The sequence below is a fragment of the Oryx dammah genome, unplaced genomic scaffold (assembly GCF_014754425.2).
Source record: "Oryx dammah isolate SB20612 unplaced genomic scaffold, SCBI_Odam_1.1 HiC_scaffold_8, whole genome shotgun sequence".
NCBI classification, from domain to species: domain Eukaryota; kingdom Metazoa; phylum Chordata; class Mammalia; order Artiodactyla; family Bovidae; genus Oryx; species Oryx dammah.
In genome coordinates this window covers 48,187,897-48,212,281 of record NW_024070192.1, presented here as the reverse complement: position 1 = coordinate 48,212,281, position 24,385 = coordinate 48,187,897, and the positions used below count along the sequence as shown (strand labels likewise).

Genomic DNA, 24,385 nt, shown 5'->3' with positions numbered 1-24,385 from the left:
AGTCAGTTCTAATGAGGTGGATGAACCTAGAGCCTATCATACAGAGTGAAGTAAGTCAGAAAAAGAGAAATATCATATATTAATGCATATACAGAATCTAGAAAAAAATGGTACTGAAGAATTTATTTGCAGGGCCGCAATGGAGAAACAGACGAGAATAGACTTATGGACATGGGGAGAGGGGAAGAGAGGGTGAGATGTACGAAGAGAGTATCATGGAAATTTATATTACCATATGTAAAATAGATAGCCAATGGGAATTTGCTGTATGGTGGGGGGAAGGAATCTCGTTGTTACGGCTCCTACTACAAAAAGCCATCAACAAATTTAGAAACAGCGAAATAGAGAGATGAGTAGGTTTATTCTTGGTAGACAGCTTGTGTTGCCTCTTGTCCATTTCCCTCCCACCACACCCCAAAAAAATGTGGGCAGGAAGGGGAATTCAATCTCAAGACTTTACTTTGCAATGTGGTTCCAAATGCCTCTCCACAGCATATACAACACCTTCCTTCACACTTGAAGGGAAAAATCCAGCTCACCACATTTGGGTGTTGTTACTTTTAGTATAAGCTTTAGGTCTTCTATAAGAAGAATCACTCTGGATTCAAATCACACGGAAGTCAATGAATGTTTTTTCCATTGTATAATCATTTAAAAATCACCTAAATTAAATTTAAACCTAATTAAAACTTGACATGATACACTGAGAATTTAGGATCATTTTTCACCAGTCCCCTGTTCTTGTGGTTGACTTCAAATGTTTGGTACAGGTGATTATAAGACGATATATTCCATGAAAAAAACATTCATGCTGGAATTATAAAGTCACATTTGTGATACAGTTCTTTTAAAGTCTGTTTTTAACTTTTGTCCTTAGGAGCTACTTTCTTCTTGTTCTGACCAGTGACCTTTTTCCTGTGACAATGAAAGGAAAGTTGAATTAGAAATTTTAGATATATGTACTTTCCAAAGCCCTACCAGTTTAATAAACATTGACTGAAACCTCCACGATCAAGTATATGAGACATTAGGAACACAAAGCTGTGTCTCTGCCCTTTAGAAAAACACATCCACCTAAGTGAGACAGAAACACCACAATAAACTACATTACAACATGGCATAAAAGATTCTGACCTACTAAATAGAATTCACATTGATTAACTGCTAGACACTGTTACAAGTGCTTTCTATGTATCAACTCAGATCTTCTACCTTATGAAAAAGATTCTAAGTATCCTCGTTATACAGATGTGGAAATGAGGTGGAGTGGTTGAGTAACTTGCACATCATCACACACTGATAATATTAGACATGAACTCCGATATTCTGATTTTAGAGTTTGGTGAATGGTGAATGCCATCAACTAACTCTTAACCCAAGAAAAAAACTTGAGAAAATCATCAACATTTGCATACTACAGCAGAGTAATGCCAATCAACTCACTTAATCCTTCACTAACAGCAGCAGAGTTATTATTTATATAACTATTTCCATTATATACAGGGGGAAAGAGGCTTAAAGATGTGAAGTGATTTGTTCAAAACCACATAGGAAGAGGTGATATTAGAGCCAGTTCTTCTTGCTCCAAATCCAGTCTCCTCCACCCTCTACTACACCAGGGTGAGTCTGTAGCGCCTGAAGTGAGGTCCACTAGGAAACAGGATTTAGGTTTACTACTCAGTTGGGAAGCAGGGTCTGAAGATATGGACTTAACAGTAATCAGCAAAGAGCTGAGGCCACAGGTGTGGGTAGGATCATCATAGCAACATCTACAGTGGAAAGGTAAGCTGGTGTCAGATCAGCTCTTATGTGTATGTTATGTTAAGAAGTATGGTTTTTAAATGTGAAGAAAATAGACAACCAAAGCATCTTAAGCAGGGGCTATGGACAGGTTTATATCAAGTGTCCTCAAAGTCTTAGTGCAGCCATAAGTTTTAATAACTTCAGGGCATAAAGGCTACGGATTTATAAAAATCAACAATTAAAATATAATTTAAAATATCAGTATTTATTATTACAGTTCAACAGAGCCACGATCTTATGCTCTAGTTGATTTTCCGTCTTGGTAAAAACTTTCCTCAGCTGCTAGTCAGTACCTAAAAGGATTACACTTTCAATCTTAGCTTTATGATCACCCAAGAATGAGGTTCTGATGTACATGAAACAATTCAGAAACAGCTCATTGCAAGAAAAAGTCTAGTGAGACAGGTAAGGTGACAAAGCAGGGCAACCTCCTGTGCCAATGCACTGGTCTGCTAATCCTCTAATAATCCACCCAGCAACTGTTGCCACAAAGAAAAATAAAAAATGCATTAAGGCGGCACAACACTGATTAGGTACAAATTAATCTTTCCAGTGATGTATTTTCGTAAGGTTGTAACATTTATTCCTCCCGTTATTAAAGCTTAAAACCACTAAACCCTTGGGACACTCTGTACACGCCATGTACTGAGGTTGAACATGACTTCCCACAATTAATACAAAATGTCAGGCTGACTCTTTCTCTCAGAAGGAAAGTGCAGGCCAGTTTTCTCACCTGAGTTCACCTTGTTCCTTCTACATGCCTGAATTTTACCTATCCCTGAAGATAATTCTACTTCTGTAAAACTTTTTGTAAATGACACCAATTCATAATGATTTTTCCCTTCTCTAGCTTTTATTTTACTTAAAAATTATTTTCTAATTATTTTTTTCATGTATACTAATCTCCTTTCCCTAACTTCAGGAAAGGGGTCTCATTTTACACCCTTTCTACACTTTACTACATATTATGTACGTACTACACATTAATACAGATATATGCAGTAAGGCTAAAGATGGACAGGAAGTACTTGGTAAATGCCCACATTTTATATATGTTATGTATTAACTGGTACTGACAGAATTTAAAGTGTCATTTTTCTTAAATAGTGGAAAGAATAGTACTATGCAGAATATTTCAGTCTGCCCCTATGAGATCATGGTTTCCTAGTAGTGATAGGCAAAAAAGGTAGTCCTGTGTACAGTCTAAAAAAATAGAAAAAGAAAAAAACGGTACTTTGAAATCCTCAAAACATTAAGCTAAATGACTGAACTTACAGTTTACTCAAGTTTATAATTTATATATAAACAAATTTGTATATAATTTCACATAAATATGTAAATCATGCTTATAATTAACATATAAATAAATTTATAATTTACTCAAATTATACTTTTCAGAGATGTTTCAACATGCTTCAGTGTAAATCCTACTGAAATCCTCTCCAGAATACGAAGCTTCAAGGAAGACTGTTGACGTGAGCTGACAGTCCTACCAAGTGTGTGTCCAGATGCAGGCTGCGTGGAGATGGTGCACACGTGTGTCCTAAGTCACTGTGTCCGAGTCTTTGTGACCCCGTGGACTGTAGCTCGCCAGGCTCCTCTGTCCACAGGACTCTCCAGGCAAGAATACTGGAGTGGGTTGCCATGGCCTTCTGCAGGGGATCTTCCCGACCCAGGGACTGAACCTGTGTCTCTTTAGTCTCCTGCACTGGCAGGCGGGTCATTGACCACTAGTGCTACCTGGGAAGTCCATGTGGAGATAGTGGACAGTGCAATTCTAACTCACAGTGAACTGAAATCATATTTCCAAAGATGGAAAAGAAAATCATTAATGTATTAAGACAAATTCTAAGACTGAATTAACCAAGTTTCCAAATCATTAGCAACCTAAGATATATTACTTTTATCACATTCTATAATGTAATAAAATTACATTCTATAACAGACTGTTGTTAATGTTTAGTCGCTCGGTTGTGTCCAACTCTTTGTGACCCCATGGACTGTAGCCCCCCAGGCTCCTCTGTCCATGGAATCTTCCAGGTAAGAATACTGGAGTGGGTTGCCATTTCCTTCTCCATAATGGACTGTAGACCTATCAAATTTTATTTCTAAAAATCTATCCTAAGGAAAAATAATGCCCATGTTATATGAATATGACAGAGTCAAACTACCTTTTACCGTATACTTACCGTTCATCCTTAGCTTTTTCTAAAAAATATTTTGGAGTTGTACTAATGCTCTCCCTTTCCAATGGCTTCTTAATCATCTTTTTCTTTTGTTTACTGGAAGTTACAAAGAGAAGAAAGAACTGAATTAAGTGTAACTTAATTTAGAGAGCTAAAACTAAAACTAGTTTTGGTTCTTGGACACAAAATTTGTTTATCTACTTACTGGTTTACAGTGACAACACTGTATCCACTGTAATATACTAGTTTACCTAATAGTATCTAGAGCGGTAATCCAAAGAGATGAAATTCAACCAATTTTTAAAAAGGCACTGATTATGATTAAAATATGTGTCACTCTCATATCCTGCCAATAAGCGCTAGAGTCTGATTTTGGCCAATTAACTACTTTTTACTAGCTTTATGAATTAAAATTAAGCATATTTCACTCACATTTAATAAGATTTTAAAAATCTGAGTACTTAAAATTTCAAGGATGAAAAACTGACAGGGAAAGAACACACAGTATTCACAAATATTTAAGAGGAAAGTTTTTACTTTAAAATGTTCTAAAATAGTAATGTTGATAGAACTATAATGTACGAGTGTGAAAGTAAGAATGTACATGCAAAGAGAGAAAAACTCCCAAGTAAATTCAAGACTGTACCTTAGTAGTTTCTGGAAACCTTTTATGTACTCTGGGACAGGACATCCAGCCTGCTGGATAACATTGGCAACACTGAAAAAGGTACCGGTAAACATAAGTTTGTATCTTGTCAAACTGTTGCTTATGTACTTAAACCCTCTGCACAATAGAAGAGGAACTGAGACTACACAAACAAGAAACTAATCCAGTAAAGTGTTCTGATAAATTATCACCAATTATTACCAGAAGCAATCATATTGGACTGAGAGAACAGTCTGCTGGACTGCAATCAAGGTACTGATGAATAATTTTAGCTAGCAACCGCTTCTATTCAACATGTATCAAGCCCTAACCAGCACAGCCCAGTGTTGGATGAAACGGTGAAGTCAGAGTCACACTTAAATTTATTAAATCACAGGGCTTGGCTGACTTGAGCTTCTCATGTACAGTCACTTATTCAATGTACAGTCACTTACAAGCTTTTGTAGTATCATCATTATCCCCATTTCCCAGATGGAAAAGAAAACTGAGGTGCACACACTGATACGGGGGGTCATCACAGTCACATGCTTAGAGCTGCTGAGAACTCAGGTGCATCAAGGCTGCTGGAATATAGTCCCCTACATATCACACGAGAATGTCTGCTCATGACAAAACCAAGGTTGACAGAGCCAAGGCTCAGAAGGCACAAATCAAAATCTGTGCCACAACTGAGAAACACGTCAATGTACAAACCACCTCCATCCACAGCTTGATTTCATTTGTTAGATATATGAACTGCTGTCAGTTATCATCAGCCTAACATTTCTGTAGGCAACCCAAGTGTAGGAAATACAACTCAGCTTTTACATTAACATCTATGATGATGGGCTAAATTAAGATGAGATTCTAAAAATGTATCTATCATAGGTTACCCAGGCCTCAAGGGGCTACAACTGAATAATATCGGAGTGTGTAACTAAAACAGTTTTCCCTCTATGACAAGTGACCTGGGACTAAAGATAAACTCCATCTGCCCCTAAGAGTAATGGGAAGAATGCACCATGCTAAGAGATCATTTTGACTAGGCTGTAACATAAGAGATTCAGGGATTAACTTTAACTATTCACTAATCCAAAAACCTTAATATTACCTTGTGATTAATATCAAGTGATGTTATTGGGAGAATTCTGAGTCTGAAACTTAAACGAATATTCTCTTGTGAATACTTCCAAAATCTAACAATGGAAGGACAAAAATGAAGCCATTTGATCATTTTTCTTTCATGGCTAACATTTGGTTGACTAATACCATAACAGAATTGGGACACAGCCATTTTGTAATTATCCATTAATTGTGTATAAGAATAAAGAACTAATTTTGCCAACTTAACAGTAAGCTATTTCTCCTAATTTACCTTCTTAATAATGGTTTATCATCTTCAGTAAAAAATGTAACAGCTTTTCCTTTATGCCCAGCTCTTCCAGTTCGACCTAAGAGAAATCAGATCATTAAAAAACAAACAAAAAAACAAACTCATTTTTGAGGGGAATGGGACCTTCAAGATTCACATATACAAGTCACTGGATTTTCACAGTACTGAAAGAAATGAACATGCTGAAGGGACTCTGGTAGACATGCTAAGACAGATGAGTGGGGGAGGGGCACGAAACTCACCTATCCTGTGAATATATTCCACTGAGCTGGTTGGAAAGTCATAGTTGATAACCAAGTTCACACCTTTAAAATCGATCCCTCTGGCTAGTAAGGCTGTACAAATAAGAACCCAGATTTTTCCTGCTCTGAAGCTGTGGACTGTGTTATCTCTCTGGTTAACAGAACATACAACAGATGTTTTAGTACCACTCTGGGAATGGAAAACAAGTGCTTCATAAACGCCAGTACTTAGTTCTTTGTTGTTTTGAAAGTTTACATTTGACTTTACCTGTTGCTGTGTTCTGTCTGCATGAATAACATCCACGTTAATACCTTCATATATGAGCTCACGAAAAAGTTCTTTAGCCCTTTCAATGGACTGAACAAAAACAAGAACAGGTGGATTGAAACCCTAAAAGAAAGCACACATAACCCATAACTAAGAATATATCTGCATCATTTCATAAGATTTTAATTCATTTCAATTTAGAAATTGCCTAATTTCTCAGAGCTGTGGTTTCAGTCTGCCTCCATCTTCCTCAGCACCCATTCTCTACAATGGGCTTTTCCTACTTAACTTGAACAGAACTCTCCATTTTGCCCATTCCAAAAATCGTCCCCCCTTCACCTTTCTACAGCAATGGATGTCCACTCCTTGAAATAAACATCTGTTTGCTTCTGTGCCTCAGAACATTTTTGTTCCTTCTTAAAATATAATAATTGTCACTTTAATCCATTATTTATCCTAACTGTGGGTATTCCCCAAAGCTTAGTTCCTGGTTCTCAGTTCTCTCAAAATTATCTTATCAACTTAGACAAAATTTAAGTTATAACTACCAGCTCTAAGCAAATGATTTTTACATTTTGTATTATCAAACCCTGCTTCTCTCTCAAACCAGCTTTCTATATTTTCAACTGTCAGCATTAGGACTTGACCTTGTTATTATGGTCCATACATCCTTTCAGAATCTAATGAAAGATACGAAGCTGTCTAATAAGCAACCAGACATTCACACAATTTCAGAAGGTTCACGAAACTGAAGTTCATACATGGCTAAAAATCCCTGGAATATAATCCTACATAAATATCTGTGAAAACCTTCCATTTCCTATTGCCAAGTGATATCATTATTAGCAAAACTAACAAATATAGCACAATGTGCCAAACACTATTCTAAGTACTATATTTGCATTAATTCAGTAATAAAAAACCCCACTCTAGTGGTGCCTACTCATGTAAGGCCCCAGTTCTCCACAAAGCAGCAGAGCAGTGGGGGGAGATTTATATATAAATGCATACTCCTGTTTTATTGCACTTTGCAGGTTTTTCATAAATCAAAGGTTTGTGGCAACCCTATGTTCAAGCAAGTCTATTGACACCATTTTTTCCCCAACACCATTTGCCTACTTCTTGTCTTTGTAGCACATTTTGGTAATTCTTACAATATTTCAAACTTTTTCATAATTATTATATTTGCCACGGTGAGCTGTGATCAGTCCTCCTTGATATTACTAATATGTAACTAATCACTGAAGGTGATGGTTAGCAAGTTTAGCAATAAAGTATTTTTAATTAAGGTGTGTTCATTGTTTTTTTGACATAATGCCATTGCACACTTGACTACAGCATAGTGTAAAAGCAACTTTCCTATGCACTGGGAAATCCCCAAAATTCCTGAGACTCACTTAATTGTGATATTGGCTTTACTGTGGTGGTCTGGAACTGAACCCCCAGTATCTCTGAGGTCTGCTAGTTCACACATGTGGAAAAAGGAGGCTTTCGGGCCATCAACTAGGTCTTTCCCTAGCCTTCCGAGCTGGGGACAGAAAACTTAACTTTATTCTAAGAGGTGAGCCTCTCCACTTGGGACGAGTTGCTCCAATATGCTTCTTACTGATTTGCCACTGGATTACTAAACACGACGCAGGAAAACGTGCTCAGCTTCCCGTCAGTAATACAAGGCTTGGTGAGCTTCATCAACATTTGAAAATGCAGCCCAAATTTACCTTTTTAACAAGTTCTCTCATGGCCAGAAGTTTTCCAGTCTCCGAACCAACAAAGAGAAGCTCTTGTTCTACCGTCTCTACTGCAGAATTCCTGAGAAGAAAAACTTATCTTACAGTTTGTGACAGCCAATCTTTGTTTTTCCCCATAAATCCTAAACAAATGAAAAAATTTACACACAACTCCAACAGAATGATTTTTCCATTATCAATGTAAGTACCTAATTATTTATATTTTAAAGACAAAGTTTTTTGAAATTTACTTTTACCTAGAGAATAATTGCTTTACAATGTTGTGTTGGTTTCTGTTATTTAACAACGTGAATCAGTCATAAGTATACATATGTCCCTGCCTTCTTGAGCCTCTCTCCCTATCCTACCCCTCTCGGTTGTCACAGAGCTCCCTGTGTTATACCAAAGTTTTTTAATTTTAGTTCAAGTACAGCTGATTTACAATTTTGTATTGGTCTCTGGTGATTCAGTTTTATACACACACACACACACTTTTTCAAATTCTTTTCCATTATACGTAATTATATGTGGTTTATGTATTTTACCTTTAGAAGTTTGTATCTGCTAATCCCAAACTCCTACTTTATCCCTCCCCGCTAATTTCCCCTGAGGTATTCGTAAGTTTGTTTTCTATGTCCATGAGTCTGTTTCTGTTTTGTAAATAAGTTCATTTGTATCATTTTTAGATTCTACACATAAGCAATATTATATTTGTCTTTCTCTGACTTGCTTCACTTAGTATGATCATCTCTAGGTCCATCCATGCTGCTGCAAATGGCATTATTTCATTCTTTTTTTAAGAGTCGGACACGACGGAAGCCACTTAGCAGCAGCAGCAGCAGCATTCCACTGTGTATGTACACACCACATCTTTACCCGTTTATCTGTCAGTGGACATTTAGGCTGTTTCCACATCTTAGCTGTTATAAATAGTGCTGCTGTGAACACTGGGGTGCATGTATCTTTTCAAATTAGTTTCCTCTGGATATATGCCCAGGAATAAGACTGATGTATCATATGGCAACTCTATTTTTAATTTTTTAAGGAATCTCCATACTGTTCTCCATAGTGGCTGCACCAAGTTACAGTCCCACCAACAGTGCAGGAGGGTCCCCTTTCCTCTCCACCCTCTCTAGCGTTTATTCTTTGTAGCCTTTCTGACAATGGCCATTCTGACTGGTGGGAGGCGGTGCCTCACTGCAGTTTTCAGTTGCATTTCTCTAATAATTAGTGACGCTGAGCATCTTCTCATGTGTCCATTGGCCATCTGGATGCCTTCTTCAGAGAAATGTCTATTTAAGTCGTTAAATCTTCTGTTCTGATTATAAAAATGTTATTTCAATTAAAAAAATTAAGACATAAACAATAAGCTGCCCATAATTCTACCATTTTAGGATAAATTTTGATATTTTGTTGTGTTCTAGTCATATATTTTCATGTTTCCAATTACTTTCAAAATCTTTCTAAAAGTAAAATTATTGGGTAAAATGAGAACATTTTAAATGCTGCTTCACATGGCTAAATTTTTTTCATAATGATAGCAAAGGTTTATTTATAGACAGTTGGCAGTGAGGTATCTTAAGGCTTATTAACACTCTATAAGCCACTGTAATATACTATACTATGTATAAATACTTTTCCACTCTGTTATCTTCCTTCATAATTATATTTATGGTGAATCTGTTCTATTTTTCTTTTTATACACAGGAGTTTTAAGTTGGAAGTAGATAGGATATTCTTTATTATTTCATTTGGCTTTTTACTTAACATGGTATTACAAGCACTTTTTCATACAGCTACAATCTTCACTTTTACTACTTCATTTCCATTCTCCTGGCAACAACACTGGAGTACGTAGTCATTCCCTTCTCCAGGGAATCTTCCCAAGTCAGCAACTGAACACAGGTTTCCTGCACTGCAGGCAGATTCTTTACTGTCTGAGCCACAAGGGAAGCTCCATACCATTTCATGGGTTGCACTGCAGTATATCAAGGGGCAGTATTATAATTTCATAAAACTTTTTTCCTACCATTTAGCATAAATGCACCCCAAAATATTTTTTAAAAGGAGTTATAAACCAAGTGGCTCAGTAACATCAGCTTCCTTCTCTCAGCCCTACTGAGTTAAACCATCAAAGAGATTAAATCCTCTGGGCGACCACAGAGCTCATGGTCATACTTTATGGAAGGAAAATCAACTAAATGCATGATGACAGTAATATCTACATGACAATTGAGAATGTCCCTTTAGATTATTCTAACACAAAGTATCCTTAATCAAAGAATGTTTCTTTCAGTAAAACTCTTTTTATTAACCTCAGGCCACACAACCTGTCTCTTTTAGTCTAAAACAATGACTTTTTTTTTTTTTTTTAATCAGTGGGATAGCGTGGAAGAATTACCTTGCTCCAATGGATACAGTAATGACATTGTCCAAATTCAGTTTGCACCACTGTTCAACATCATAGGCAAAAGTTGCACTGAACATAGCTCTCTTCACCTTGTGGGATGTACAGGCCAAGAAAATGGAAGCCAGCTGGTCTCTGAACCCAGTTTTGCCATCTTCAAACAGTTTATCTGATTCATCTACTACCAGCCATTCAACACTAAGAAACAACAACAAAAAACATTTGTGGTTTATTGAACTGAAAGATCCAGGAAACGTCACTAAACTTCTTCAAACCACAATGACGCGTCTCAAATCTACATACTGTACCAGAAAAAGGTACAAGAAAAATAAGCAATAAAAAGGCAAAACAAGATCAACATAAATTAATGTACCTATTCCATTAGACCCAAAGGATATGAAGTTCCACTGGCAATGTCAGAACCTCAGATAAACGTTAGGAACTCCATCACCAATGCTGAAAAGATGTGAAAATTTCTAGGGAAACTCTGTACTAATTGCTTATCAGAATCTGTTAACTTTATTTCAGACCAGATAGTTACTTTTTTCTCAGCACCAACACTGACTGAAAGCTGGCAGATAGCAAGCTCCAAAGGGCAATAATACAAGTATTATAGTTGAGGACAAAATATAATCAACTTAATGAAAAGACATTATTAAAGTAATGTACCTTGTTAAGTCTATTCCTGGAGGATCTTGTTTTAATAAATAGATTAGTCGATTTGGAGTAGTCACAAGGATATCTGTAAGGAAAAACAAATGGTACAAATTGCAAAACATTCATCCCTCTTGAACTAAGGGATTAAGCCCCCTGCATTTCAGTTAATAACCTCAAGTGGGAAGAAGTGCTGATATGCACTATACCAATAACACAACAAACTAATGTACATATTTTTTAAATCCATCACAGCACAAACTACTAAATCCTTACTCTCCTTTTATTTGACCTGCCTGGATCACAATGAACTGTGGAAAATTCTGGAAGAGATGGGAATACCAGACCACCTGACCTGCCTCTTGAGAAACCTGTATGCAGGTCAGGAAACAACACTTCGAACTAGACATGGAACAACAGACTGGTTCCAAATAGGAAAAGGAGTACGTCAAAGCTGTATATTGTCACCTTGCTTGTTCAACTTATATGCAGAGTACATCATGAGAAACGCTGGGCTGGAGGAAGCACAAGCTGGAATCAAGATTGCCGGGAGAAATATCAATGACCTCAGATATGCAGATGACACCACCCTTATGGCAGAAAGTGAAGAGGAACTAAAGGGCCTCTTGATGAAAGTGAAAGAGGAGAGTGAAAAAGTTGGCTTCAAGCTCAACATTCAAAAAACGAAGATCATGGCATCCGGTTCCATCACTTCATGGGAAACAGATGGAGAAACAGTGGAAACAGTATCAGACTTTATTTTTTTGGGCTCCAAAATCACTGCAGTTGGTGACTGCAGCCATGAAATTAAAAGACACTTACTCCTTGGAAGGAAAGTTATGACCAACCTAGATAGCATATTCAAAAGCAGAGACATTACTTTCCAACAAAGGTCCGTCTAGTCAAGGCTATGGTTTTTCCAGTGGTCATGGATGTGAGAGTTGGACTGCGAAGAAAGCTGAGTGCTGAAGAATTGATGCTTTTGAACTGTGGTGGTGGAGAAGACTCTTGAGAGTCCCTTGGACTGCAAGGAGATCCAATCAGTCCATCCTAAAGGAGATCAGTCCTGGGTGTTCACTGGAAGGACTGATGTTGAAGCTGAAACCCCAGTACTTTGGCCACCTCATGCAAAGAGCTGACTCATTTGAAAAGACCATGATGCTGGGAAAGATTGAGGGAAGGAGGAGAAGGGGACAACAGAGGATGAGATGGTTGGATGGCATCACCAACTCAATAGACATGAGTTTGGGTAAACTCTGGGAGTTGGTGATGGACCGGGAGGCCTGGTGTGCTGCGGTTCATGGGGTCGCAAAGAGTCAGACACAACTGAGCAACTGAACTGAACTTGGCCTCCAAGAGGCAAGAATACAATCATCCAACAGTCTGCTTTTCAAACATTCATTTGTTTTTCAGGAAAATACTTTCCTTAAATGGAACTTTATTCAGAAGTTCAAGATAAAAGCCAAGTAAAAGGGCTTCTCTGGTGGATGTTAAGAGTAGGGGTGTAAGCCAGTCTGATCTGCAGAATATTTCCATGGCAGGTTAACAACCAATAGAATAAAGCAGGGATTCTCAGTCTTAGTACTACAGATATTTTGGTTCAGACAACTCCTTGTTGCAGGAGGCTGTTCTGTGCACTGCAGGATGTGCAATAGTATCTCTGGCTTCTGTCCCTCTAATAGTTGCACCTCTCCCCAGCTGTGACAAAATATCTCCATATATTGCTAAATATCCCTGGGGTGGAGGGTGAGGTGGAGAACCCCTGGTATATATTTATGTAACTACTGGGTGAGAGGAGATTTCTTTCAGCTTTTCTAGAAATGGAACTAACTACACTTGAAGAATTTTTAGGTGGCAATTAGGATATCTGTAATTTCCAAATCCCTTATATTTCAAGCATGAACTGAACTGAATTTACAACTTCCATCCTCTTGAATGCATGCTCAGTTGTGTCAGGCTCTGTGACCCCATGGGGCCTGCCAGGCTCCTCTGTCCATGGAATTTTCCAGACAAGAATACTGGAGTCAGTTGCCACTTGCTCCTCCAGGATCTTCCCCACCCAGGGACTGAACCCGAGTCTCTTGCGCTGGCAGGTGGATCCTTCACAATTGGGGCCACCGAGTCCCTTACCAAATTTCTTAGATGATTTAGGTCCAAATTTCTTGGCTGCAACTGCTGCTTTGTGGATCATGTGTATCCTGAATCCTGTTCCCTCGGATAGTTTTATTAACTCTCGGTGAATCTAAAACAGAAATGATAAAAACATCAGCTGCTGAAACACTTGGATAAGATGTATAGTCACTTTAGTATTTATTAAATAAATCTAGTATCAATCCATAAATACCTGAAAGTAAGCTTATGATAATCTGTAGATTAACTTGGAATCTTGGCATTTTGGAACTTCAATGCCAAATAAGATTCAGCAGTTTCTTCAGGTCTAGTAAACCAGTTCCAAGAGATAAAATCAAAACTCTTCAACTCTATTATTTTTAAGAATAAAGTACCGTTTCAAAACGATTTCATACATGGCATGTGTTTACATTAAGCACACAGGGAGAGTTGAACGGATCACTGTATAGTTTTACTTTCTCAAAAACTGAGATGAGGTTTCCTTTTTTCTAGGTGAGAAAAAAAGTTTTAAAGAGGAACTATATATATTACAGACCACTTCCCACTACTGTCTGTGGCTCAGACAGTAAAGAATCTGCCTGCAATGCAGATGACCCAGGTTCAATCCCTGGGTAGGGAAGATCCCCTGGAAAAGGGAATGACAACCCACTCCAGGATTCTTGCCTGCAGAATCCATGGACAGAGGAGCCTGGTGGGCTACAGTCCATGGACTTGCAGAGTTGGACTCGACTAAGGGACTAACACACGTATGTTATAGTAGCCTTCCAACTACAAGGATCTTAGAGCATACACCAAAGTATAAATGATAAAATCATCATATTTTAGAAAATTGTAAGACTTTATGCAGTAAGATACTGAAGAAGTATGCTTTGTACACAATACCTGACCATGACAAAGACACGGGCCTCACTCTTCTGGACCTTTCTATTACCCTCAAATAGGAAAGATGACTGGCAAACACAAACACATACTCTTCAGAAACTACAGGTTATACCTGGTTGGCAAGTTCTCGTGTTGGTGATATAATCAGGGCTCTGAAGCCTTTATTTGTGGGTTGTTTCAGGTGCATTAAAATAGGAATGCTAAAAGCCAAAGTCTTTCCAGATCCAGTAGGAGCAGAAGCCAGCAGTTCTCGACCCTAAAAACAGAGTATATTAAGTATAAGGAAGAGTACATACATTTTTCAGTGCCAGGCAAATAATGCTGCCAGCCGTAAAAATAAAATTATACACAGCAAATCCAGATACTCACATTCCCATCATTCTTCTAACTTCTCCCACATTTGCTTTTCTAACATCACCCATCTCTGCTACCACCACCCCAACGGAGTTTCTGAGCATTATCACTAAAGTTAATTTGAACTGGGTAAAGAAAATAGATAACTAAAATCCAAAAGTAATTCACAACCATATTCCCATTATTTCAATTTTCCTTTTTCCTAATCCTCTTTATCAAAGTTAAATCATAAAACCAACTTTTGGTCCTGATATCTGTATTGGTCCATCCTTATGGAAAATTTTAATACATAACAGAAGGACTACATGTAAAATAAAAAGTGGTGATAACACGAATGACAGTCATATACAGGTGACAATCTTCAAAAAGTCACTGTGCTTTCTAAAGCTTTAAGCTAAGGTCACTACAGAAACAACATTTTAATGAAAATTAAAAGCAAATTTGCTATTATGTCAGTCAAAAACATCCTTCAAATATATTATTTCAGTTCCCAAAGAAAATGAAAAGTATTAATACAGATGAGGAGGGAGGGAACTCATACCCTTTGGCTACTAGAACTGGGAAGGTTGTCTTGGTTATGTGGGGAGAAAAAGTCAGCTCTCACTACTCCAAAAAGAAACCTCAGAAAAACTTAATTTCCAAAAATCTAAGTTAACTCATACCTCTGTCAACAGTGCAGAAACAAATCATGGTATACTCATACAAGAGAATACTACTCAGCATATCATATATCAGTAACAAATTGATATATGCAACGTGGAGGAATCTCAAAAAAAGTTCAGAGTGAAAGAAAGAAACCAAAAATAAAAGAATACATAATGAATGATTCCACTTATATGAATTCTATAATATATGGCCATAAGAGCCAGAACAGGGCTTCCCTGGTGGCTAGTGGTAAAGAATCCACCTGGAATGTAGGAGACGTGGGTTTGATCCCTAGGTTGAGAAGATCACCTGGAGAAGGAAATGGCAACCCAATCCAGTATTCTTGTCTGAGAAATCCCATGGACAGAGGAGCCTGGTGGGCTACAGTCTATAGGGTTGCAGAGTCAGACACAACTGAGAGCCTGAACAACACGAAGAACCAGAAGAGTGCTCACCTCTGGGTGAGGGTGGGGTGGGGACTGAATGCGAAGGGTATAAAACTGTTGAAATTCACTAAACTGTGCGCTTAACTTTGGCCACCTCATGTGAAGACTTGAGTCATTGGAAAAGACTCTGATGCTGGGAGGGATTGGGGGCAGGAGGAGAAGGGGACGACAGAGGATGAGATGGCTGGATGGCATCACCGACTCGATGGACATGAGTCTGAGTGAACTCTGGGAGTTAGTGATGGACAGGGAGGCCTGGCGTGCTGCGATTCATGGGGTCATAAAGAGTCGGACACGACCGAGCGACTGAATTGAACTGAACTGCGCACTTAACATCTATGTATTTTTTCAGTACTTAAATATAGCTCAATAATAAAAGGTACTGGGATATGGGAATTCCCTGGCGGTCCAGTGGTTAGGACTCTGTGATTTCACTGCTGAGGGTGTGGGTACAATCCCTGGTTGGGGAGCTAAGATCCCACAAGCTGCACGGCGTGGCCAAAATCTTTTAAAGCACTGGGATTAAAAACAAAGTCAGGTTATATACAAGAATTCAGTACTTCTGAAATAGTTCTTGGATATTATAAACCAAATCAATGATGGATAAACAGAACACAGTCTCTGTCTTCAGAAGATGAACACTTTTAGTTAAATGGAAAATGTTAAGTGCAGTTAGTGCAAATACATAGTATATAAAGTATAAGATAAATGTTGCGAGAAAAAGAAAACACATGGAGAATTGGGTGTTAGGGGAAAGAGTGTTGGTAAAGGAAAAAGATCTCATCAAGCAGTAGTGATCAGGACAAATTTTATGGCAGCACAGGCATTAGAGATGGAGTTTAGAGCATGGCAAGGATTTCAACAAGGGGAGATAAGGCAGAAGGGAGGATCTCAAAGACAGAGGAAAGAGAATGAACATACATACACACACACACACACTTCGAGGCCTTCACACTCACATGCAGCATAACTGGAATGGCTTGCATTTGGATTGGTGTAGGTGTCTGGAAGCCTGCATCTAGAATGTTCTGAAGCAGTCGAGAATTGATTTTATATTCCTGGTCAAGTTGCTGAAATGTAGCAATTGGGTCAGGAAGATCAGTTCCTTGGACATGAATTTTATGTTTATTCCGGAAGAAGTTTAGCTGAAAAGTAAAATAAAGGGATTTGGTAAAATACATTGTCAGATGTCGTAAAGCAATAATAAGTTTTTGAAATAAGCTTTAGTAGCATATGAAGCTTTCTAGTTAAATTCCAGGCCCTAAAAGAGACATATTAGGTACAATTTCCACCCTTTCATAGAAGGATGACCTTCCTAACAATGAAACCTATCTATCCACACTTTCCACATCTAATGTGTCGACGCCATGAATAACGCTATTCATATTCATGTGCTCCTGTCATGGTCACGATCTTATATAAACTGCTAGAAGACAGGCACTGAATCAATCTATTTGCTTCCTGTGGCACTTAGCACACAAGTGCCAATGCTTTTTAACGATCTACCCTAAAAACTCTACTTATTAAGACTGAATGCCACTAGAAGAGTCAAGTGATGTAGATTTTTTTTTTTTTTTTTTGGTTTTCCCACTCTCTGATCCAGACAGCCGAATTCTGGATTCAGGATTACTAAATGAGCTGAACAACACTCCATCTGCAACGCGGCAGGAGTGCAGCAAACTCAACAATGGCATCTTTGTCTCTTCTGAATTCCACTCCTCCTAGTCCCAAGCTACACAACAGGTTTCTTAAGAATTCCAACTCTCAAATCCCTGTCACATGGAATTCTTCACAACCAGTGAGTTTACCATAAAGGACAAAGGGGGCCGATTTTATGTTTCTCAAAGGGAAATGAGAAATTAAAAAAAATTAATTCTAAACACATTATCGAATTTGACCCTTTTTATGTTTCAAGATACTTTCAAAAGTTTTAAACTTTAAAAATTTCAGCCACAGCACAAAGGCTACTTTAAGTTTTCATTAAAGTAAAATCTAGACTACTAAAAATAATCTTCTATCTTAACAAAATCATACTTTGATGAACAAAAAATCCAAGCACAGTAGAAAAGGTACAAGGCCAGAAAAACAATTAGGGCAAAGATATTTTTCTCACCTTTTCTTTTCTTAGTTGCTCTAACTTTCCTGAAGTTAGTTTATTTTCTCTTTTAACGTTTTTATCTTCAATCTTTGCTTCCACAGATGATATCCATTGTATAGTAGAAACTTCTTCTTCAGGAGTAATTTCTAAAATATATTTTATAAAAAATTAAAAGATTTAAACTGTAACATTCTTAGGTGGCACAAACAGGCCATACCTTCACACTGAAAGAAAAAGTTAACAGCTGATACAACTAGATAGTTTTGGTAACTGGCCTAGCTGACTTTGAAGTTTACATGGGAAAATAAATATGCAAGGATAGCTAAAAAAATTCTAAGAAGAGTAATTAGTAAAGACTACTTCTAGAATTTCTTTAAAATTTGTTTCAACTTCACTGAGGCACAGACACAATAAACTGCACATATTTAAAGTATGCAATTTGAGGAGTTTTGACATATGTATATACCCACTGGACTTCCCTGGTGGCTCTGTGGTAAAGAATCCACCTGCAAGGCAGTGGACATGGGTTTGATCCCTGACCTAAGATCCCCTGGAGAAGGAAATGGCAACCCATGCCATATTCTTGCCTGGGAAATCCCCTGGACAGAGGAGCTTGGCAGACTACAGGCCACGGGGTTGCAAAAGGGGTGGACACGACTGAGCGACCAAACAACAGCGACAACACCTGTTAAACCACCAACACATTTAAGGCCATTTTCACCGGTTCCCAAAATTCCTTGTAGCCCCTTATAATGCATTACTCCATTCCTAGGCAACAACCTGTTTTCTCTCATTGTTGATTGATTAACTTTATTTTTTCCTGGAATCTTATATAAATGGAATCATACAGTATGTACTAAATTTAGTACAGTTTCTTTCACTTAGTAGTTATCCTGAGATTCATCCATTCAATCTATGTTGGAGAATGTATCGATAATTCTAAACCTTTTATTTATAGGGAGTATCCTACTGTATGGATATACAATCTGTCTATTCTCCACTGTCCAGGGACATTTGGGTCATTTCATATTTTGGCTATTACAAACAAAGCTGCTACGAACACAAGTACACTAGTCTTTGTGAGAACATAGGTTTTCCTTTCTGTTGGGTAAATTCTAGGAGCAGAACAGGTGGATCACGTGGTTATATGTTTATTATTATTAAATTCTTTTCAATTTCTACCAAAAAAGCCTACTAAATTTTAATTGGATTTGCACTGATCCTATAGCTCACTTGAGGGAGAAAGTATCCAATTGCTCAATCAATAAACATGGTATGCTACACTACTCTACTGGGATTTATAACACCATATTAGTCGCTCAGTTGTGTCCAACTCTTTGTGACCCCATGGATTCTGGTCCCCCAGGTTCCTCTGTCCATGAGACTTCCCAGGCAAGAATACTGGAGTGGGTTACCATTCCCTTCTCCAGAGGATCTTCCAAACCCAGGGATTGAACCCGTGTCTCCTGAATTGCAGGCAGATTCTTTACTGTCTGAGCCACCAGGGAAGCCCATTTATAACATAAGGCCACGTTAACTGAAACAAGCTTGTACTGGTGTATGAATATAGGATCAGAAGTAAATGAAATAGAACAAACCCCAAAGACCCAAATATATATGGGAAATAAGTTACAATAAAAGCTGTATCTGGATCCAATGGGGAGAAGAGGGATGATCAATATATTAAGACAGTTGGCTAGCCATCTGGAAAAAAAAATAAATTAGTTCCTTATTTACTCCTTACACCAAATAAAATCCCAGAGAGCCAAAGATTTCAATATAACAAAATGAAACTACAAATAAGAAAGTATGGGAGAATTTTTAAAAATATATTAATTTAATGCTTAGGGCACAAAAGCAATAACAAATTATAAAAGAAAAGATACATTTAACATATAAAATGGCAAAAATAAATAAGATTATGAGAGGACAAACTAGAAAACATGTGTAAACACAGTATACTAGACTAGAGCTAATTTCCCCAACAAATTAAGAAGAAAGAGATGAACAGTGTAATAGAAAAAAGGTGCAATACGACATGAGGAGGGAAATTATAGTAACAGAAAAAGAAAACTCTCATACACTGCTGGTGGGCATCACCAATTGGAATGACTTTTTTAAAAAAATAAAAAATTATGCTCACTTTTATGAGGAGACAGTTGGCATTAACAGACCTGAATCATTACTAATCCACAAGACCTTGAATTCCCCAATTAAAACTCTTTACGTCCATCTATCTGCACTTGCTACTAAATGATTACAGGACGTATCTTGTGTGTTTCTGGTTGCCCAATATTTGAATCTTTTCCCTAAGCTGGTGTCAGGTCTTTTTAGAATTCATCTTGATGGAAGGCTTTATATTAAACTTCCTTGTAGCCAGGAAAGTAAGATGACTTTTATTGCAACACTGTCACCAGAACTGTAGAAACAAAGTAAATGTTCGTAACACAGGAACTCGGCAAATCAATTATGAAACATCCCTACAATATATAAAGGGATACTATGCTATGGTTCAATGAACAAAGCAGTAGACTTCCTAATGATACCATGTTTCTGGTGGACAATTCCTAAATATCTAAATTTAAAATAAGTTTATCTGTTAACTATGAAATCCCACTTCTAAAAATTTATCAAAGAGATATACCCATACATACACACAAAGTAGAATAACATTTGCTGCAACACTGTAAAAGCAAAAGTGGAGAAACAAGTTAAAGGCCCACCACTTAGGAACTTGTTACATCAATAATGGAATGTGTAACGGGATATGAGGCTGTATTAAAATGAACAATGCAGAACATTTCCTACTCATTCATAACAAATTCCAAGATACAGTTTTTTTATAAAAGGGGTAGAGGGAAGAAGTTTCAGAACAGAACAGCATGTACAGTATGCAATCATTCATGCTTTTTAAGGGAGGTATAAATACATGTCAATAGACTATCTAAAATATCAAAAAAATATCTAAAAAACTTTTAAAAATCATGTGTAAGTATTTACTTTACCAAAAAGGTAAAATGGCTAGGAAACTTAATAGACGAACAAGGAAAAAGACATATACCTCTATAGTTGAGTACTAAAAAAAAAAAAAAAAAAAAAAACAACTTTGTGAAAAATAGCCAATGAGTACAAACAAGTCACAAAACTTGAAATGTAAATATCCAGTAAAGCCTATGAAAAGATGTTCAATCTCACCAGTTACCAAGAAAATATAAATAAAGAAGTTTCACTCATTAGATTGGGGAGAAAAAAAAAGACCAACACTGCCATGGCTGTGAAGTGAAGTGAAGTGAAGTCACTCAGTTGTGTCCAGCTCTTTGCAACCCCATGGACTGTAGCCTATCAGGCTCCTCGTCCATGGGATTTTCCAGGCAAGAGTGCTGGAGTGGATTGCCATTTCCTTCTCCAGGGGATCTTCCTGACCCAGGAATCGAACCAGGGTCTCCCGCATTGCAGACAGATGCTTTACCGTCTGAGCCACCAGGGAAGCCAGTCACTTTGCAGTTATCTGTTCAAAGGAAGAAGTGTGCGTGCCCTTTCGCCCACTGAATCCACTTTCGGGATGCTAATTACAGAAATAACAGCACCTGTATAAAAAGATATGTTTACAAGTATCTTTACTGTAACAATATTTATAATCACAAATACCCTGAAACAACTTGAATGCTATCAAATGACAAACAGCCATATATTGTCTGACATGTAACCATAAGGTTGTACTATTTCTGTAAATGAAAAAAAAATTAAAGACAAAAACCATAAATCAAGCCCTAACCTGAAGTCATCTTCTTCTTCTTTTTCCTGTTCTGCTCCTTCTTCCTTTCAATTTGGCTTTCTTCTTTTTTCTCTTCATCTCGTAGCTCCTGATGAGTTCTTAATGCCCCACAATCACCTGGGACAGACTTTTTGTTTCCAAAAAAGTCCAATCCCTGTAGCACCTCCGAGGAATCAAAGTCATATTTCCTTTTTCCTATCTAAAACCCAAAAAATTTTAAATGAAAGCTGTGGACAGATTTGGCATTGTTATCACTCTAGCAGCATTGACAGTAAGGATGTGGGTACAATGACTCCCAATCTTTTTTGTCTTTCACCAAATATCTGTTGAGCTGACAAGAGTTTGGGCAAATGGAATCCAAGATGATACCTTTTCTGACTTTATAACAGTAATAATGATAATCATAATAGCAACTAACACTTTTAAACCTAACACTTATGCTTAATCTGCATAACAATAACACTGCCTAATCAGGCAAATTCTAACCATGTTTAGATATATCAAATTCCTCCTTCCTTCAAAAACTCTAACAAGGTAAATAGCAATATTGCAGATGAGAAAAATCGAGGCATTAACAGGTTAAGTAACTTTACCAAGGTCTCAAAACTGGTAACTAGTAGGCCCAGGATTTGAACTTGAATAATCTGGTCCACTATACCATCAGAGAAAGAAGAAACACAGGTGTGGCGCACACACAAAATTGTCTCCAGTCCCAATACCAAAGTTGATATTCAAGATTTTTCACAACTGGGTCCCAGCTTCTCTCGATTTCTCACTCACTCCTTTCCCTCTGTAAGAGCGCCCATTTCAAATGGTTCTTCTCACTACTTAATACGCCGTGGAGTAGCGGGAATAAAAAAAAAACAACCCATGCCCACGCAAGCCAAGACAAACCCGGGAAGACCACCGTGAAATAATCTGTTCTCTCCGTTTGGGGTTGTGGCTGTTTTTCAAATTATTTTCCATCAGTTTTGGAGAAAAGATAATTTTTGAGAGTAAGATTCTAACGGTGCTTTCAATAAACTCAGAAAAGCGGCCATGAAGGTGGAGTGGAGGTGAAACGTTTCCTTGCTAGACCTAACCAAGTCTACAGAAGCACAGGTAAACGGTTCATTCAAAAGGCTGCGGTAAGCTGAACGCCAAAGGAGGGAAAATGCCGCACAACCAGGCCACGGGGTCTCCGAGTGCGGGCTCCCCCAGCAGCCGGCAATTTCTCCGGCTCCCGCCCCTTCTCAGTTACTCGCCCTTCTGCCCACAATACCTGGAATCGAGCTGCGTCCGCTGAGAAGCGTCTCAGGTCGAATTTGGCCCCCGCGCCGAGCCGGCGAAACAGATCGTGAGCATCCATCTTTACCCACAAAGCTCCGCGGTCACAGCGCCTGCGCAGAGGACTTCCTCTCCCAGAAGGCCTAGGGCTGGCGGAAGTGGCTCGGGGAGGGGGCGGGGCCTCTTGGCTGTGAGACGTCGGGCGGGTTTACCGAGTTACGGTCTGTCGTTATTTGTTTGATTAAAAAAATATTTATCCAAATCTTATGCCAGGCACTCACTGTTCTATACTTTAGTGATAGTTTGGTAAACAACACTCCACGAATCTCACCTCAGGAAACTTAACATTTTAGTGATGATAGAAGATGTTAACAAACAAGCAGAATAATTCCTGAATCAGAAGTGATATGAGACAAGGGTAAAAATGGAAACAGGGAGGTCAGTCAAAGTAGAAATGATGGTGGTTGCTTGGACTAGGGTGGTATCTGAGCTGATGGAATTAAATGGGTAAATTTGAGATATGATTTGGAGGCAGATCGAAGTGCACCTGATGAATTTCATATGAGCGAAAGGGAGGAATCACTCCTAGGCTTTTCTTAAAATCGGGGGTAAGTGACATGCCGATTACTGAGCTAGGAAAGACTGAAGGAAAAACAGCTATTTTGTGTAAGGATGAGGCATGGAAGGTGGAAATCAATTATTATGTTTGGGGCATGTTAAGATGCCTCATAGATTTCCAAAGTGGCGGTTAAGCCCAAGAGGGCAGTTAATTCCATGAGTCTGAAGCTCAGGGGCAAAGGTCAGGACTAGAAAAATAAATTTAGGAGTCATCAAAATATAAATGGTACAATGGGATCATATCAAACAAGCATTTAACTTGTTTAATTGAGTTATACATGTTCAACCATAGAGTGTGAGAAATACTTTAAATTGTGTGGCTCCTTTATATTCAAGAAAAGCAAATATAGAGTGAGGAGGAGATGAGGGCTGAGAGTCTGCTGAACCCTCTGATGGAGTTGGTCCCTAATTCTCTCATAGCAGGAGCAGCTTGTTGTTCCAACTGTGTCTGCTCTTTAAAAATAAGTACTTTTCATGAAATGTGAAAGTTCAAGTACTTTTTCATCTATTGTTCAATGAACACAATTTATCTCAGCACAGGAGGAGTTTTTAGGAAATGGAGTATTGGTCTTCAATTTGGCACATAAATATGGCCACAATCATATGTAAAATCAACATGTATGAAACCACAACTGCTGTCATTTATGTGTGATTTAAGGAATTTCCAAGAATAGTTAATGAGTTTTTTCTTTATGAGCTGACTTTAGAACCCAATCCCTGTGTAAGTGGTGACAAACCTATATGTAAAAGCATGATCATAAATTGAAGTACAGAATGAAGCAGGGCAAAGGCTAATAGACTTCTGCCAAGAGAACGCATCAGTCATAGCAAACACCCTCTTCCAA

At 38.0% G+C, this 24,385-nt stretch overlaps 1 protein-coding gene across 1 annotated transcript; it reads right to left on the bottom strand.

The window, feature by feature from the left end:
• Nucleotides 1-326: 326 nt before the first annotated feature.
• Nucleotides 327-23,049, bottom strand: DDX52 (DExD-box helicase 52). The gene is made up of 15 exons (XM_040244091.1): nt 22,918-23,049; nt 21,657-21,855; nt 17,897-18,027; nt 16,743-16,928; nt 14,451-14,594; nt 13,457-13,568; nt 11,342-11,414; nt 10,667-10,870; nt 8,257-8,347; nt 6,539-6,661; nt 6,271-6,421; nt 6,011-6,086; nt 4,636-4,707; nt 3,993-4,085; nt 327-915 (listed from the first exon to the last, which is right to left on the bottom strand). Exons 1-15 carry the CDS (start codon nt 23,002-23,004, stop codon nt 861-863), a joined length of 1,797 nt encoding a protein of 598 aa, XP_040100025.1. The 5' UTR covers nt 23,005-23,049; the 3' UTR covers nt 327-860.
• Between the last annotated feature and the right edge of the window lie 1,336 nt (nt 23,050-24,385).

Bases quoted from the DNA above. Each gene is read 5' to 3' on its own strand.
- DDX52 (XM_040244091.1), bottom strand. From the start codon at position 23,004: ATGGATGCTCACGATCTGTTTCGCCGGCTCGGCGCGGGGGCCAAATTC. The intron at 10,871-11,341 runs GTACATTACTTT...GTTGTTTCTTAG, and splicing joins CCAGGAATAGACTTAACAAG to TGTTGAATGGCTGGTAGTAG. The intron at 6,422-6,538 runs GTAAAGTCAAAT...TCTGTTAACCAG, and splicing joins CAGACAGAACACAGCAACAG to AGAGATAACACAGTCCACAG.